Source organism: Electrophorus electricus, chromosome 25 (genome assembly GCF_041902795.1).
Source record: "Electrophorus electricus isolate QZ-2024a chromosome 25, ASM4190279v1, whole genome shotgun sequence".
NCBI classification, from domain to species: domain Eukaryota; kingdom Metazoa; phylum Chordata; class Actinopteri; order Gymnotiformes; family Gymnotidae; genus Electrophorus; species Electrophorus electricus.
The window spans coordinates 4,902,889-4,921,192 of NC_137521.1; the positions used below are offsets into that span (position 1 = coordinate 4,902,889).

The following is an 18,304-nucleotide window of genomic DNA, read 5'->3' on the forward strand; positions in this document are numbered from 1 at the left end:
TATTGCTATCAATACACTGATAAAATATTGATTGCCTTTATGAACCATTGCTTTCAATGAGTTGTAATGTAGATAAAGGCGTGGTCACTTTGGCCTCTGTGCAGCTAAACAATGTAGAACGAGTGGTAGTTTGACAGTATCTGTTCAGAAGTGTGCGCGTCATCTAAATGTTACGACTCCTGAAAAAGGAAAAAGGGGAGAAGCTCGTTGTGTTCTCTGAGAAAACACAAGTGTGACCACTTGTCACCACAGACAGACTCGCATGTTTTTATGTCTACGCATGTCTAACTCCTGCAGCGCTTCTATGTGTCACTGGGTGGCGCGCGACGCAGGAGCCCGATGCCAGCGGAGCGGCTGGGGCACCGCGCGATCACATGGTACCGTCGCCGAAGCGCGAGACTGGGCTGAGCGCGACGAGGAGGCTTTGAGCGCCAGTGGAAAGCAGAGCAGAGCGGCGGGGAGCGTACCAGACACAGCGCCTGCCTTCTGCCTTTGCCGTGCCAGAGAAGCTGAATGTAAATAAAACGACGGGTTCGGTCAGAGGTTGCGATGCGGATGTCAGATGCCGTGCCACACGCGCGTCTCCCGCAGCACACGATTCCGAGCTCGTCGCAGATAATTGATTATGCTTGCGGAGTTGCGGGGTGCGACCGGGAGTCCGAGAACACAGCCGCAGCGAGAGGCCAGCAAGGTGGATGCTGCGCTGCGACGCGCCCCCTGAAGCTCTAAGCTGAGTGAGTATGTGCCTCCTGGCATAAGGCTCGTGCTTTGAGCCTGCGTCTGCGTCTGGCTCTTTTGTACGATTACATAGCCTTTCACCGCCTCATTGCCACCTGCACAATAAGGTTCTAACAAACGTTTATGTTATTTATTAAAGAAGAGACACGTATGATCCTAATATAACTACTGTGTTGCTCACAGCGTTTAGATCACTGTATATTAGAGACTCCGGTCACTGTCTAAAACAGCCGACACGTGTGCAACATCCAGTGTATCTGCATTGCCCTTTGTGATTCGACGACCAATTAAATGATTTGCGAAGGACCTTTCATATAGAAGGAAGAAGAAAAGAAAACGAGACAGCTGTTTTCTGCGTAACTGTAAACATTTCTGGTTAAGTATTCCGGTCAATAGTGATATCAATTAACAAAGCAGCTATGGAGTTGATTCATTCTATCGCTTGCCCCTTAGAATCATATAGCGGCGGAAACCTCTGGGTTTTGCAAAGATAGCTGGAGACGCGTCTGCACTGCGCGTAGCTACATTTTGACTTTGATCTTGCTGGATTATTTACCGAGCCAAAAGGAGCGCAGAACGAGACTGCGACCGCCACAGACCGTCACATTTCACATGCGTGACAGCAAATGTGTTTAGTTCTGTCAATTCGGCAGTAATAATTAATACACGCTTTACTCTCGTAGTCCGAAACACCATCGGCGGCGCGATGACTGTGGCGCTATGCCTACAGAGCAGACAAGGGTTTGGCTGATGTTCTCCACAGATGCGGTGCCTGGTTTGCCTTTAACCTGTTGTCTGTAGGTGACTGAAGTGCCGCAGTCCACACAAACTATTAGGTCTGTCGATTATACGTGGCAGGATCAGAAGAGCAAAGCTGTAAGTGAGGTGCAGCTCGTGATGCAAAATTTACGTATAGACCTTAGGGCAGGAACACACACGCTCACACACACACACATGAGATCTAAAAGAGACAGGGAGGGAGATACAGAGAGAGAGAGAGAGTGTGAGTGAGTGAGTTTTTAAAAAATGACTCAGAAAACATTGGAGAAGGCTGTTGATCAGAGGGGACTGGAAGAAATGTTCTTCCTCTGCTAAAGGGGATAAGAAGGAGAAACAGCCTGCCCTTGTCAATGAGGCAGATGTGACACCAAGTGTTTGTGTGATGTGAAGAGTTATATATGTGTGGTCCAAAGTCAGATGCAAGAAGGACGCATAGTCTATTTCCTGGGGAACCTAACTGAAAAGTTCAGAGAATGGTTTGGATTTAAAAACATTCCCTGGGTGAAATCTTTTTTTCCAAAGAAGCCTAATTCAGGATTCATTCTTCCTAAGTGGATACTACTGTATGAAAAGTCATGACAAAATGATGAATTCATTCCTTGCAGGTGTTTGTGCACATGAAATATTACCAGGTAGGTAGACCAGCTAATGTGGAGACTCTGCCTTGAACGTGGACTTGTAATTGTTAGCACATAGCCTGCAGCAGCAGAGGAGGAAACTGCCATAGCAGGCCTGGGTGATCGTGTGTGCGCACCACACTATCCTAGCGGGAACCAGCACCTTTGCCTCTAGTATGTTCATTTGAGTGGTGTTTCTCCACTTCATGAACAGAGCCCTATCCCATGTCTGTGGAGGCAGTTACACACTACTTACATACCGCAGTTCATACTAAAGTACACTTTAAACGCTCCTGACAGCGGTGTATAGAAGCAAGACACCTCCCTGCACTGTAGACTTGCTAACCTGTTGACAATTCACTGTCGCTCTGATGTGGAAGTATGACTTCCTGATCTTGCAGATGGGAGAGAGAGCACATGTTCCTATCACTGGGTGATAAGGGAGGGAGGTGCACTTCCCCTCAAAGGCCCAGTTTGGCACTGGAAGAACTGCTCCAGTGGAACACGTGCTTTCCACAAGAGTTCACCCTGAATGCAAGCAGCGCAAAACATGGTCATGCTGCCTGCCTTTGGTGAATGGGGTCCAATAATATGAGAGGTGGAATTGCGAGGCACTGTGTGTGTGCCCATGCAGGGATAACACTATTAAGATTAAAATATTAACATATTAAGATGAAAGGCTGCAGTTGCATGCAGAATTAAGAATGGCTGTTTGATGCGGTGCTCTGTGTGGGTCTTTAGCATTTCCTTTAGCCCTTGTTTTGGTTAGTCTTTTGTTGAAGGGTCATTTTAATAGACTCTACTAGGGAGGAGATCAGAGGGAATGCCTTGTGTTTGACATGCTGGTTTGCAAGAAGCATCAGGGGCTTTGACTAAGTGTCTGTGTGTGTGAGAGTTTGGTCAGTGCGCTTGACTTTGGGTCAAGGTTAAGAGGCGAGAAGAAGAGAATCAGATAGGGATCTGACGTCCACTCAGCGTCTGTGTGGGCCCACTTCTGCCACTGTGAGCCTTTCAGAGTCGAACTGGCTTTTCTATTTTGCAGTTCTATAGCTGTTAGTGTTGCAAGCCTGGCAAACTGACATGGACTTGGCTCAGCAGTCCAATAATTCTGAACTTTGTATTTGTATGTTTAGGCATAGACATGCAATAAATCCTTGTCCTTACCAATTGATCAAGGATGTGTGGTCAGGGTGTCCAGTTATGTTTACACTGTTGTTCATTCAGATCTTAGATGATTTATGGTGCTGAATATCACTTTTGTGGGTCAATGGAATTAAAATTGATTGATAAAAGTTAATGACTAGCGAACAGCAATTCAGCTACAGGCATAATTGTAACATATCGTGGAAGAATGTCTTTAACATCATTGTCCAAAAAGGTATGTCGGCTTCGTCTGTCGTGATGTGGTGGGTTGAATGTCCCATTAGCCGTGTCTGCATGAGTGTGACAAGCCATGCTTGGAAACAGATAACCCCCACCGAAGGCGGGAAGCCTCAGCTCAAGAACACATCATACCACCACCATTGTCTCAGGGTGCTTAGCCCAAGCTAATTGAGAGGCAAGCGTTTACACGCCAGGAGTCGATTTCACACAGTAACGTGCTTGGCTGGCGTGCAGACTAGCTCCCAGTAAAATGGACTCCCATCACAGCAGGAAGTCAGGAAGGAGTGATCAGTAACTTGACTTTTAAGCATGAAAACGCCGCCCAGGAACGGGGCAAAGACAGTCTGAGTAAATCATTGGAGAGTTTTTACAGAGCTTTAGTACCTCCTTTGACAAGGCGCACCTAATTTGTCTGTTTCTTGTCATGTCCTGTCAAAGGTATGGGCAGTCCGCAAGCTGGCTTCATGAGACACAGTCATACTGCTGCTGCTCAGTTATTTATTTCATATCTGTTCAGATGAAAGGAGATGCTGTTCCTCCACTCCTTGCTTCTGATGCTGGAGGACCCTGTTCAGAGGGTCGGTAAGAGGAAAAGAGGGAGAGAGATGAAGGTGTGGGAGTGAAGGGTTGAGAGAGAGAGGAGAAAGTCGTGTCTCGGGGGTTGGGGGAACATGCCAGTTTCTTTCTCTCTCTGAAATCTAGGCCTTCACAGTAATTAAAACTGGCTGCTCCCTCATCTCCCTTCTCTCTCTCTCTCTCTCTCTCTCTCTCTCTCTCTCTCTCTCTCTCTCTCTCTCGCTCTCTCTCTCTCCAGGCCAGTAATTGGCAGGGAAATGGAACCTGGTTTGTGACTCTGGGCTGAAGCTCTGCTGTTGTTACATGATCTGATTTTTCACTCCTGCACATGAGCTAAAGGAATGGAACAGAAAGGGGGAATTTCTGCAGCCAGCTGAGCAACATTATTCATGTGCCAGTGCCCTTATTTCACTGCCCTTCAGACATGCTGATGGTCCTCTAAGATTCCTGGTGAGCGTGTGTGCTTTTGATATTGGAGGTTTTTGCCGGCGGCAGCCACCAGGGAACAGGGCTCACAGTGCCGTGTTAGAAAAGTTTGGTTGAGGGTGCACAGATAGGTCCATCCGATCAGTTTGCATTGTACCAGGGGAGCAGAAACTCGAAGCTCATTCCGCGCATCATTGGGGTACAGGAATGAAAAGAGGGACATCACAGTGATTCTTCTGAAAGCTATTAAAATATTCAATAGCTGTTTTTCAGTCCTTTCAAATAAAGTTTCCACTTCACCTACAGATTCAGTATGTGCAGTATTGCATGTACATAGTAAAGATTTACTACAAACTTTTTACATATGCAACAAATTCTTCTTTGCATCAATTGCTGTCAAGGTCCCATAGAGGACCTGCCATCTCTAGTAGCACTGTGTCATCAAATGAATCAAAGGCAATGTGATTATCGTTCAAGGGGAATGCTCCACATTGTTTATTCTCCATAATTCCTCACATATTTTGCTATTTTGTCGGCATATTTTTGGGACCAATTAAACTTGAAAATGTTCCGTCTTTCTCGAATAGATGCTTTTTTCCCAGGACTGCAAATGGAAGCTAAAAGTAGAGGCCCAGGCAGCGCAGCAGGAGAAGGATTCTGGCTCTTACTCAGCCGTGACTGTGCAATTAAGCTGGAGGCCAGAATGGCTATTTGCTGATTAATCAGGCTATCAGGCAACCCAGTACCACCGTCAGCTTCTGAAGAAGTGTTGTGGAAATAATAAAGTCCCATCTGCCGAGTGCGGTTGATCTCACAGGCAAGGCCGCCGGTCTTCTGGCTTCCTCCACGTCCTTATCCTGTCCTCCCAGGCCGTGCTAATGTATACAGAGGCCTGGACAAACACAGGCATATTTGAACCTGTTCTGACAGTGGTGGGTGTGCGTGGTGGGTGGGGATTAGAGAGTTATAAGGAAGCTCCAGGTATGTAGTGGTGTGTTATGGTGCCTGGGAGAGGCTCTGTTAGTGCCAAGGAGGGAGGGATGTGTGTGTGTGTGTGTGCGTGTGTGTGTGTGTGTGTGTGTGTGTGTGTGTGTGTGGGTGAGTTATGGGAATTCTATTTGTACCGCTTGAGATTGGCAGGCTTAGAGAGAGCCGCTCAGGGGCCTGGTGATTGCACTGCAGGGGCAAGGTGTCACTCCTGTTAGAGAGAGAGGGAGAGTGAAAGAGAGCGAATGAAAGAGATTGAGATCGGGCGAAAGAGTGATATAGGAGGTTAAAGTGTGGGAGCAAGGGAAGAGAACTGGATGGGTGGGGGTGTGAGAGAGAGGGAGTGAAAGAGTGAAGAACAAGAGATTATAGGGCTCAGTGTGCATAGGGCGGGGTGGGGCGGGGGGCGGGGGGGGAGGGGGGGGTTGAGCAAATGGCCACCAGATGCAGCTGTTGGCCACTCTGAGGCAATATGTCCTGCACAGAGTGGTATCTTCAGCAGTGGTATCTTCAGCACTGTGCAGGGTTAAACTGAAAGTAAGGACCCCCCCCCCCCAATTGAGGGTTGGAGGTCGAAATGTCCTTCTGCAGGTTCTAGTAACCAACCTGCGAGAGTAATTAGACAGGTCGGCCTAATAGAAGCGATTCGGTGGCAAAGCCGCCTGTGTTTATTAGCATCGAGGAGTTGGCAGCCACTGGGAGGCTGCTGGGGTGTACGCTCCTCACTCCTTCCTGAAGGCCAGATACATGTCCTGTTGTCACGTGTTTTGTTTGGTCGTGGGGGTTACACATCACCTGTCTTTAAATTGGAATCCCGCTGAGTGTGAGAGAAGAGCTGGCGATGCTGTGTTCCGCATGGTGCTTCTCCGGTGCAGGTCCAGGGCTGGATTGGGCTGGCCCACATGTCCAGGCCTGGCACATGCCTGCTGTGCAGGAGCCGGCTGTGAAATTGGATCTGCAGAAGCTTGCTGAAGATGCTTGGTCTCCATCTGCTCGAGTTATTGGTGTGTTCACAGCGGAGCCGTTCCTGATGGCGCTCACTCACTGCCACACATGCACACTCATCCATGTGCACACGCAGGCTGTACGCGCACACACACACGTGTCTCACCGTCTTTATGTCTGAGTCTGGGTTCTCTGACATTCATTTGTAGATGCTAGGTGAAGATCACCACCGACCCACCGGAGGGTTCGCATTTTTGGCCCTCTTTCCAACACATCTGAATCATTTTTGGTAGAAGTGTACTGCTGGGAGCAGGTATAGAGCTAATATTTGTCCTGTCTGGTGCATCCTAATAACTGGGTGGAGAAACACTGGTGTAGGTGAATAGATGATGTCTGATTTGATGTTGAACCGCAGGTCACCCAGAATTACGTATCCTGGTGGTCCCAATACTGTTTCAGTTCTACAGTGGAATGCTCATATTTCTTTAAAATAAATTGCAGAAAATTGAAAATAGAAAGTTGCTGTGAGTAATATTGAATCTTCTCCCTTTCTGCTCCAGTACGAGAACTACAATACCCATAATTCTTGGTTTTTATAACCTTATTAGGAACACAGTTGCTGCCTGTAGGTACCAAGAACAGAGGCACAGGTCTGCTGTGGAGTGTTGTGTAAACGCGGCAAAAAAAAGAAGAGCGAATTGTGCTAGAGTGCCATAATGAAGCAGAGGAATAATGTCCTCCCTGCTGGGGGAGTTATTGAGGGAGACAAGGACTACTGGGACATGTCCGCTCAGAGTGTCCCGGCTCACAGTCGCTGTGGAAATCCTACATTGTAGGCAACAGTCACCAAGGGCGTCGAGTGTGTGTTTGTGTCTGTGTGTGTGTGGACGTGGAGGAGATAAGCAGCACTCAAACTGAAGAGGGTTTCTCATCCCCGAGAGAAACACAGATGGCAGGAGACTATCGGAGGTAATATTTCATGCCAGTGTGTTCAGAGTTGCTGTAATATAGTGGTGAAATTTTAAGTTATGTGCTCGTGTGGGGCTTGATTAAAAGAATAATAAAGAAAGATAAAGGAGTTCACACCATCAGTTTGGGTGATAAAACCGTAGAGCCTGAACTTTGACCTTTGTGGCACTTTTTAAGGCATTTAATAACCAATCTCTATTATTCTGTATCATATCTGGCTTCATTTACCTAACATGTTCCCAGTGCTTTCAGAAAGGTAAGAGGTTTGAGGACAGAGAGCACTATAATGAAATGCGTTTGTTCTAGACGGTGAAATCGCCATGCGAGAGACTCGGCCGCGGGTCCTTTGTTTCTCGGTGTTTTACGATTTACGCTGTAGGATCACGATTGCAGTTGGCGGCTCTCTCTGAGTGTGTAAGTGCCAAAAGCACCTGCTGACAGGTTCCACGTTTGGGTGTCTTTCTGCTTGCCTGTGAAAGGTAGCGAGTAAAAGTCTTTTTTTCCTCTATGTTTTCTGTGCTTGAGCTCACATTTGCACTGAAGTATTTTTTTAGTCTTTGTCGTGACTCACGGCTTCCCTTGATACTACACCAATCAAGAGCCAAATGATTCAAACACGTGGCCACATTAGACCATAATCAATAAACAAACAAGCAGACAGGCGAAGAAAGCGAACCCCCCCCCCCCCCACACACACACACACATACAAACGCACAGTGCTTTTCAGTCAAGAGCTGTCACAGGATGCTCTGTAATACTCATATAGCTATTACTGCATGGGTGGAAATAAGAAGCCTTATAGTTACGAATAAAGACTGTACATAATATATGTCAACTGGCCCATTCAGAATGGGAAACCTATTCAGAACTCGATTCTCAAACCAATCATTGAGATCTCCAGCTGGTATGTAAAGGAGAAGGGAGGCACTATAGATTAGCCAGAGAATACGAGTATAGGCATACACACACACACAGAGAGCGAGAGAGAGAGAGAGAGAGAGAGAGAGAGAGAGAGAGAGAGAGAGAGCAGTCCCAGGGCTCTCTGTACACTCTCTGTACAATGATCAACTTGTGTATGATCATTTATTGAGATGCCACCATGTGGAGAGAGAGAAAGAGTGTGAGTGTATGTGTGTAGCGGGTGTTGTAGGGGTGGAGGAAATGACATGGATGGGAGGAGGGGTTTGAGGCTGAGGTGTGAGCGGAGAGATGGGGTTCATGTGTCTGGGTCACAGGAAGGCCTGGTGCACCCCAACCTACATGACAGCAAGGCAGAGGCATGAACTCAGTGGCCTGCGTGTTGAATGCAGTATCACAAGGATTTGAAGTGTATATCCACATATGGCGATGGCCCGATGAGTAACATTACCTTAATGTAATCATTATTTCATTCGTTCATTTATTCTTTCATTCACTCACTACGCAGTGTAACAGAGCTTGCGGTGAGACACAGAGAGTTGCGCGGACTCGCGTCACCTGCCGCGCTGCTCGGAACGTTCCGGAACGAAAGAGCGGCGAAGCAGCCGCTGATCTCAGCGCCTCTCCTGTGTCTGCCTCTCAGATCGCGTGGAGTGCGTGCCGAGGCTCCCAGCTGAGTGCACGCGCGTGCGACGGAGAGGGACCGAGCCAGCCGGTGCGAGCACTCTCACATGGCCTCCATGCAGGACGGGGTGAACTTCACGGCTCCTCCCTACGGCAAGGTGCTGCTGCTCGGTGCCATCGCCGCTGCCTCGGCCTTCGTGGTCACTATCCTCATTGTCGTGCTGTGTGTGGGCTGCCAGAGGTGAGTGGTAGAGGGAGCTCCCATCCTCCAAGGCCTGCCAAGCACAGGCATGCGACGAAAGGACAGAACTGCACATACATGTGCACACACACACACACACACACACACACACACACACACACACACACACACACACACACACGCACACACGCACACTCCTTCACAAATCCTGTATTGTTAATTACTACTAAATGCCTACTGGTCACTCATCCCTCTATTCATGGTTATGCTGTACTTATCCATGAATGTGTTCTGTCTTGTACTTCTGTGTTAATTAAATGATTTGCTAAGGGACAATACAAAGAAGGAAGTTCAATTTCATATCACAGACTCACTCAAAGCTAATATTCAGTGCTTAGCCCAAATGTCTTTCTCATGTTTTTTAAGACCATAGATGATGACGATGACGATGGGAGCGTCATCACAGAGAACGGTTGTGTCCTTACACACAAGTGCTTCTGTTTTCCTTGTTGGGACTCTCTATGCCAGCTTCAGGGCAGGATAGCTAGCAGCTGACATAAATATCAGCGTCAGTCTTTTTTCAGTCGCTTTTTTTTTTTGACAGATTGTAGAGGAATATATTGCATATCAAGGATATCAAGGGCATCATCTCACAACATATTAGCACAAAAAAGGGAATGGAATGATGGTATGTGCGCATTTAGACTCCAGCAGGGTTGCACATTTGCTAATTATTATATTGCTCTTTATTGGCCTCTGCAGTACTGCTGTGACAGGCCTGTCAACACACTATCACACTATTTTCAAGCATTCTGGCTAACCTCAGATGTTTCAATTTAGTGTTCTGTGGAGGCTTAATGAATCATGGCATTTGCATGATCCAACAAACGTAAATCATTTTTCCATTTCTTTGAAAGGAAATCTGGAATGATAGGACACCTCTCCGTGAGGGTGGTGAGAGATGAGGGGATGGAGTTACTCTGGCCACATGACAATCTCGCCTGACAGTTTCATACCCTCCTGTACCAACAAATTCAGGAAACGCTTTTAGATAATCATGGCTTGTTACATTACTTCACTAATGGCCTCATCAAAGCCAGGCTGAATTACATTATGCGACTTAGCAAAAGGCTTGGCCTGAGTCCCATGCTTGTCTCGAGAGTCAAGGCCTTCTAATCCCCATTGCTAATGATCTACCCACCACTCTAAAAGCCTGTAGTCCTCTCCAATCCCAACCCGTTCATTAGGGGCCTGATAACCCGCCATCTGGAACATCATTGTCTTTTTGCTGTGTGTTCAACAGGAAGGGGAAGAATCACAATGGTTCTGGCGAGGAGAGAAAGCACAGACTCATGGACATGGTGCCCATCTCTTTCACTCTCTTACTTCTAACGTAGATTTGTAGATTTTTTTTAGGTAGGCTTTAGACTGTGTTGACAGGTGAGAATATAGCTATCTGAACACTGCCTGAAAGGCTGTAGTCAGTCTTACCGAAAGACCGTTTAGAAGAAAACTGAAAAAAGATTTGACTTGGATCTTTTGGTTGATATAGTGCACAGAGAAAAGTATTCTCTTCAGTCAGGCATCCCTTTGAAGTGCCAGACTCCATGAAACATTGTTTTTCACCCCCCCAAAAAAAGCAAACAAAAAAAAACCTAGCTTGTCTCAAACATGGTAAAAAAATTTGTACTTTAAAAAAATAGTTTTGACTATATAATTGCCTAACACAAATCTTACCCTTATCCTTGTTTTCTACAGTAAGACTATACTCTCTACTCTTCTATTAAAGTAATGCACTTCATAATACTGTAATACTCACCTGCTTCGCCAGGCTGTTTGTGACCGTTACACTGACATTGCTCTCTGTGCTTTTAGAGTATATTGCGGCAGTCCAAGCTGCGCTCCATCAGTAAGTCAGACACCAAGCTCCATGAGATGAACAGACTCAACTGCAATGGCAAAAGTATGTACATTCACTTCTTGTACTGCTTCATAGCGTTACTGATGTCACCCATCGGCCTTGAATTCGGATGTAGGGTCTGAGCATGGGACGGTACGCATTTCTCTTTGGGATACGAGTTCTCTGTTCTTGTGGAGTAGGGCCTCACATAGACGTCCCGCTGTGGGAGGGTTGGCTTCAACCATTTCGTCTTTGCATTTACCTGACACTTTCACCCAAAGCAACTTACAATTATTACTGAGCACAACTTGAACAATTGAGGGTTAAGGGCCTTGCTCAGGAGCCCAACAGTGGCAACTTGGCAGGGGCTTGAACCAGCAACCTTATTACAAGGTCAAGTACCTTACAAGTCAAGTACCTTAACCACTGAGCTACCATTTTGCCTCTGCAGTTTAGCCCGCCATGATTTACTCTTCCTGCTACAACTACAAACTCTGGTCTGTGGGGTTTTGTGGGACCAAAGTCCTTGGTAACAAATGCATGTCTTCTCGGCAGAGTCCTCGAAGAAGAACCGTCCCGCCAGCATGGACCTCCTACTGCTTCCCAGCCGGCGCTCCAACTCGGATCTGCGCTCGCAGGGCCGCCAGCTGCCTCAGATCCCGTCCGGCGAGGACGGTGAGCACACATATGCTGAGGTGGGGCGGCGGTCCTCCCCCACCCGCTGTCCCGACGACGCCCTGCGGGGCCGCGCAGGAGAGACGGACACTCCCGCGCCGCCCGCCGTCCCCGCAAACACGCCGGCCCCGCCCGACCCGGACAGCGACGAACTGGAGGGCAGCATTCCGGAGCCAGAGACCCTCCCCCAGGTGGTGAACCCACCCCCGCAGGCCCAGGAGACGGCAGAGTACGCCTGCATCAGGAAGGTGCGCAAGGTGGACAAGGCAGCGCAGAAGAAAGACAACGGAACAGAGACAGAGGAGGGGCTCGGGCAGCAGCAGCAGCACAACAGCGGAGAAATCCGCCATGCCCCGCCCTCTCATCCGGCACCGCCCCCGCCACACCCTCATAGTCAGAAGATCCCACGCAAGAACATGGAGGCCTTCAACCTGCCGTCCTTCCCTAAGGTAGGTAGAGAAACCCATGGCAAAGCTTTCCTCTGTGCATTCGCTGTGGGAAAAAAGATGATTTTATGGATTTAAAATAAACACGTATGAATAAGTTGCTGTGCACAAATGTAAAAGAACATAAAACATAAGATTATGTGAATTCCAGTTAACTACTAGCACAGTAGCTCTGTATAATACTTACCTACTGCTTACACTCATACCTAAGTGAGACTTCAAGGCCTTCTCTCCCATAACACAAGAATGGATTAAAAGTGTGTAGGGCAAATATTCCCTAATTATGTGCTTCTGCGAGAAGACGGTTCTAGTTCCAGACACCAGCAAGCGTTCAGTCCGCTTAGAATGCCTACTGAGGCATACCCAGAAGCCCTCTGCCACCAGGATGATGCAACAAGCAGAAACCAGTAGTCGGACCGAAATGCTTGCAAACCCATCACTCAAATGCAAGTCCAGGAATTGTGTGCAGGAGGCAAAGGGAATTGTCTCGCAGATGAAAGCCACTATGATATGCTAATGCTGCCTTAAATATTCAGACCTAGTGTCGGTACAGTACAGCGCGCCTTCTTCTGAAGCTTCTTTACACTGCTCACCTGCCAGGGTAGGGCAGACTGAAACAGCAGTGCAACGGAATCCCTCTCCCTCTCCATGTCTCTCTGGGTAGGAGTGAGGAGAAAGCGCAAAGCTAGCAGGAGTCCACAGCTTCCTCCCCACTGCCAGGTTGGGAGAAACTCCTTAAGCTTCGTGTCCTTCATGTCATTAGATCCACTGAGCGGTTTTAGATGAGCCAGTCAGTCAGCTGGGGGGGAAACGGCAGTTCTGGCACGCACCTCAAACCGTTGTTTTCTAAACTCTGTGAACTCGCTACAGTTTTAAAAAATCATCATTACGTCGCAGTCAGTTCTGGTGAATTGAACTGAAGTCTTAACTGACCATAATTCAGTTTGTTCAGCACTGAGCATTCTGTTTGTTAGAGGCCTTCTGGTGAAATTCAGCAGGGCTTTATGAGATAAGAAGGTGTGTCTTTGTGCTGACTCTTCAAATGTATTTATTCTTTTTTACTGCTTTTTGAACCACAGATTGTTTGGCTCTGATTGTTCTACTCTGTTAAGTGCGTTTTTGGAGGTGGCGCTTCTTTGGTCTGACCTGTCCTGATGAACAGAACTTGTCACTTGTCCTGTTTTAGTAGGAGGGAAAGAAAAACCCCTCCTCACTATGCTGAGGAAAGACACTGCACTGCATCAAAGATGAATTGCCACAAAACTCCCTTTAGGGAGTTAAGGTTTAATGATAAATTACTGATCAAATGAAATATTAAATATAATGTCCTTAGACATTTCTTTTCATGTAATAACCTTGAAGCATGTAATAAATGACCTGAAAAGTGTAGTATTTCTGGAATGTTCACAATTACATTTAAGGAATTTTGATTCAGCATTATTCCACTGTAATAAGACTGGCTTGCAGTATTCTTGTCTTTACACATATGGATTTATGAAGTCTAAGGCATTGATGAGGATTTTAGTGAATTGATTTGACCCAGATGTCATCTTAGCCAGCAATAATGAAATGTTTAAACAGAAACACGTTTCCAGACCTGGAAAGCATGTTTATTTAGATCGTCCTGTGTATCGGCTAATCAGGAGGCAGTGTTTATTGGAAATGGAGAGGAATACATATGGAAGCCTCCAGAAGATGATGACCTCATGTTCCCACACAAGCACATGGGTCCACTGAGTCCTCATATGGGAGACAGCATGGCGTCATCTGCAGCTGGGGTACGTGAGCACTGCAGAATTCATACTTTTCTCAGATAAAACGTATTTTCAGCTGTTACGTACCAAATAAGTTCAGCGAGCCATCAAGACTTGCACACGGTTCCTCTTCAGTTCTTCGGTGATGGACATGTCGAGCTAAATGGTCCTTTTTGTGCACCTTTTGCGTGTTGTCTTTCAGATCTCAGATATGTACTCAAAGGTTTGTAAACCAGGCAAGAAGAAGAGAGGTATGCCTGGGTCACCCACGGCCCCCAGAGACATCAGTGGCTTTCGGACCTTGGCCCGCGCCGAACGCGGCGAGCGTGATGGCGGCTTCAACGTGGTCGTAAAGCCACAAACGTGGGCACCGCCGGAAGGCAAAGGTTCGAGGGTGCCCCCCGGCTCCATGGAGGACCACTGCTACGAGGCCATCAGCACGGAGGAGACCGACCTGGCCTACGAGACCATGGAGGGTGGAGGGGGTTGGAAGCGCGACAGGCCTCCGCCCAACACGAGCGCCACCCTCCGGCCCAAGAAGAAGAAGCCGCAGCAGCCGTTGCAGCAGCCGCCCCAACCGCCGCCTCCACCACCCCCCCAGCACACGCCCAAGCTGCAGCACCTCCCCGCCAAAGCCCTGCTGCTCCCCGGGGAGAACCTGTACGAGAGCATCCCCGACCTCAAACAGGGCTCCACCACCTCCAGCACGACCACCATCTTCACCTTTAATGATGGAATGGAAATGTATGTCACTGGCCTGTAGGGGGCGCGCCAAAGCCCCATCAAAGCTCTATTTCTCGCTCTCTCTCTTTCTCTCTCTTTCTCTCTCTTTCTCGCTCTCTCGCTCTCTCTCGCTCTCTCTCTCTTGTGCTCTCTCTCGCTCTCTCTTGCTCTCTCTCTTTCTCTCTCGCTCTCTCTCGCTCTTTCTCTCGCGCTCTCTCGCTCTTTCTCGTTCTCTCGCTCTCTCTCGCTCTCGCTCTTTCTCTCTCGTGCTCTCTCTCTCTCTCTCTCGCTCTTTCACTCTCGCGCTCTCTCTCTCTCTTTCTCTCTCGCTCTCTCTCTCTCTCTCTCTCTTTCTCGCTCTCTCTCTCTCGTGCTCTCTCTCTCTCTCTCTCTCTCTCTCTCTCATCCTATTTCTTTCTGACAGGTCCTCACTCTCATAGCTGAGTGGGAAAGATATATGACAAGACAACTTAGAAACTGAAGGGCAGAGTTTCTTTTGCACTCATTCAACACATTTTGTTTACATGTTCAGCCCTGAAGTTCCCTACTCAATGCCTTACAGCAGCATTCTGGAAAAGGGAGTTTTCTTAGATATTTCTTATTTCTTCTCATGTGCTCAAATCTTGAATGGGGATGCTATTGATGCGATGGGGATGTGTCATACTCCATCTTGGTATACGCACATTGCACTACCACTGTAGTTCTAACATAATTGCTTATTGAACGGGTTTTAAAAGCACGGTGGAAAAATGATGCTAAAAGGCCTAGGGAAAAAAAGGTAACTCAATGGCAATATGCTAAGGAGAAAAATATGGGTGCCAGATGTAAAAAGCTTGTAACTCTCTTTTAGCTGACATTTCCTTTCATTGAAACAGAAAAAAAAAAACATTGCTGTAGAGTCAACTGTAGAATTGTACAAAAAATTAAATAAATAATAATTTAAAAAAAATAAAAATAATAAACATAAGTGCTAAATATAAATTGAGCTAAACATCAAAAAAGAGTAAAACTTTTTTTACATTTGGCACCCTATAGAGTAACAGGCAAATTCCCCAATCCTAACATATCTCCCCAAATAACTAACATTTCTGTTTAATATGTAGCCCAGAGACTTGTTTTTTGATAGCACACTATCCTACCCGTTAGTGGTCATTTGGGTAACCATCGGAGTTGCGGGTCAAACTTTTAATTTGAACTCTAAATATTCCAAAGGAGATGAAAGAAATGAGCACAATTCTATTGATAAGAATAGCTTTCTAAAAGGGACTGTAGCTGTAATGAGGAGTAGATCAGTATCAAAGGAAAGTGGGAGTAAAGCATGAGCCTGTATTTGAGTGAAGAACCAATAGCAAAAGATATGCATTAAAGCAAGCCTGACCGAGACAGCTGTCCTCAGATATTTTATTGTAGATTATTAATAAACATATGTCTTTATCTAAATTGCTTATGGAAAACCTGATTCGATTTTACATCACAACTTTATGTAAAAGCTTTGGAAAAATGTGCCACTATTTTTGTAAATTAAGAGTACAGTACTATATCGATATAAAAGTTATTCCCTATTTTATTCAGATGCACAGAATTATATACTAAAAACGTTCTTTTACCACTTAATCAGATATTGGCCCAATGTAAGCTGAAATTGTATAATGGTGAACTAAAATTAATTATAATTACAGTAGCAATTAAAAAGACCATTAAGATAATTAGCAAAAGCTCAGGGACAGTGACAATATAAAGGTAATTGAATTAGTTGCACAAACGTAGTTTTCCTCTAAGCGAAATAAAAATGTATGCCATTTTAGGACCCTGACATGCCCATTCAAAATGGGGTTTTGTTTTTTGTCTTCATAGTGTTTTCTTTTTAGTGTTTACCTCATAACATAAACACCAACCTGGCTGTATATGAGGCACCACTGCCATACAGTACAGTATAATAAGTGTTTTACTTTGTCAATACTGTTAATGCACTTTGCCTGAGAAAAAGATGCATGCTTTTAACAAAAAAACTTACAAAGGAAAAAAAGCACCGTTGCGTGGTATCGGAGAATGGTTTATTTCTTGCTGTTGTCGGTTGTTTATTTTATTTAAATGCCTCTTCCTCCATCAAAGAAAGAGCACAATGTTGTTTTACTTCAGGACTGGTGAGACTACTCTTAGGATGATGACTCAAGGAGACCTCTGTCATATGGACTAAATATATAGTTGACAGTTCTCTTCTTTTCCAGTCAGGACCGATCACGATGTCTGTGTTTGGCCCGCCCGTCTTTTAAGCTAACATATGCTGTAGATGGACTGAATTTCACCCAACCATGCTACAGTGCATTAGACCAGTGGTACTGAAATCTGTACTGGGAATCCAAACCTGGATTTTGCAGTCACTGATAAGCAATTGGTTGGCCACTTAGCTATTACACCTGACTCCTGGGTAAAAGAGCCGTTCCTGGACCTGGAAGGCTATTATCGGAATACTTTTGCATTAGGCAGTCGGTAAAATCTGCTGTACGAATAACTGGTAAACATTCTACTGAACTAACAGTTTGCTGGGAACCAGTATGTGTGGTACCATACAATGGTTTTTAGTTTATCATAATGTGTTCACCTGCTACACAGCACAAAAAATGGACAGTGTTGCACTCAATGTTACCTATGATGTTCTTTAAGAAAAGAAAAAAGTCATTCTCTGCCAGTGGGATTGAACATTTCTGTAAAATTGACTAAATTAGCTCAAACCCACAGAGAACAACTGGAGTCTATGAGTCCTGCTCCCAGTTACTATTGTGTACGTTGGCACAATGTTGTAAATATGTTGCAAAGAAATGAAAAGAAGAAAAGGTGGAACAAGATAAAGTTGCTCTAGGTGTTCTTCCGAGTGTATGTTTCATTTCGGTTGTTCTTTTGGTTGTTCTTTTTTAGTTTTCTCTCGTGAAAACTGGAAACGTTGGCCAGCAGTATCTCCGTGAGTTTTAATGTGTTTATTATTATTGTTAGGGTTATTTTCCCTTGCCATTTCAGCTGTAATGTGTATTTCAAAGATCAACCGAGTGTTAGTGTGACAGCTGATGTTGTGTGTTTGCTTATCAAACAACAGGGTGGTGTGTATTCAAACTGTGTAAGTGCTCATGTGCAAAAGATTGTAATGTTTTTATAACGAAATTACTATTCATAAAAATGTCGGGTCAAGTTTATACTTTTGTAATAAAGTAGCACCTAAAAAAACCTGTTGTGTTATCATGCTACATCTGCACATTATAAGTGTGTTGTTTGAGGCATGTAGGAAAGTGTTTTTCTTTGTATAACCTTATGAAGCAACATGAATGGTCAGAGCCTACACACTCACAGCAGCAGATTTATTTAAAAATGGCCAGAGCCAGACATCAAACCTTTTTAATCTTAACAGTAAAGAAAATGTAGCAATTTAACAGAAGAATAGTCTTGCCACAGTGCGTTTGAAGAGTGAAATGTAAAAATTCTGCCTGAATTATGCTTGACATTGTGCTGATTTTATAGCTGGATATGTTTAGTTTCCCACTGTTTAAATGAAACCAGGCTTGATTTGGTAACTCAGGTAGCTGGAGGATCTGACTAAAGGGCTTTGTTTACACTAATTAACCATTGAAGGTGCAGCTTTGCTTGTATTT

The 18,304-nt window shown here is 45.7% G+C and overlaps 1 protein-coding gene across 4 annotated transcripts; it reads left to right on the forward strand.

The window, feature by feature from the left end:
* The first annotated feature begins 398 nt into the window (after positions 1–398).
* si:dkey-70p6.1 (uncharacterized) lies at positions 399–17,882 on the forward strand. 4 transcript variants are annotated; one of them, XM_081707923.1, is made up of 7 exons: positions 399–734; positions 8,983–9,204; positions 10,469–10,526; positions 11,041–11,128; positions 11,621–12,189; positions 13,830–13,964; positions 14,143–17,882. In XM_081707923.1, the coding sequence occupies exons 2-7, from the start codon at positions 9,071–9,073 to the stop codon at positions 14,701–14,703; spliced, it is 1,545 nt and encodes a 514-aa protein (XP_081564049.1). In that variant the 5' UTR covers positions 399–734; positions 8,983–9,070; the 3' UTR covers positions 14,704–17,882. The 4 variants fall into 4 exon arrangements, with proteins under 4 accessions (XP_081564049.1, XP_026868571.2, XP_081564050.1 ...); XM_027012770.3 differs by having other exon boundaries at positions 11,041–11,074; XM_081707924.1 differs by lacking the exons at positions 8,983–9,204; positions 10,469–10,526; positions 11,041–11,128.
* The last annotated feature ends 422 nt before the right edge of the window (positions 17,883–18,304 follow it).

What these genes read in the sequence shown, in the direction of transcription:
- si:dkey-70p6.1 (XM_081707923.1), top strand. Translation starts at nt 9,071, where the DNA reads ATGGCCTCCATGCAGGACGGGGTGAACTTCACGGCTCCTCCCTACGGC. An exon ending in CTGTGTGTGGGCTGCCAGAG is followed by an intron (nt 9,205 to 10,468) that starts GTGAGTGGTAGA and finishes TGTGTTCAACAG; the next exon opens with GAAGGGGAAGAATCACAATG. An exon ending in TGGCGTCATCTGCAGCTGGG is followed by an intron (nt 13,965 to 14,142) that starts GTACGTGAGCAC and finishes GTTGTCTTTCAG; the next exon opens with ATCTCAGATATGTACTCAAA.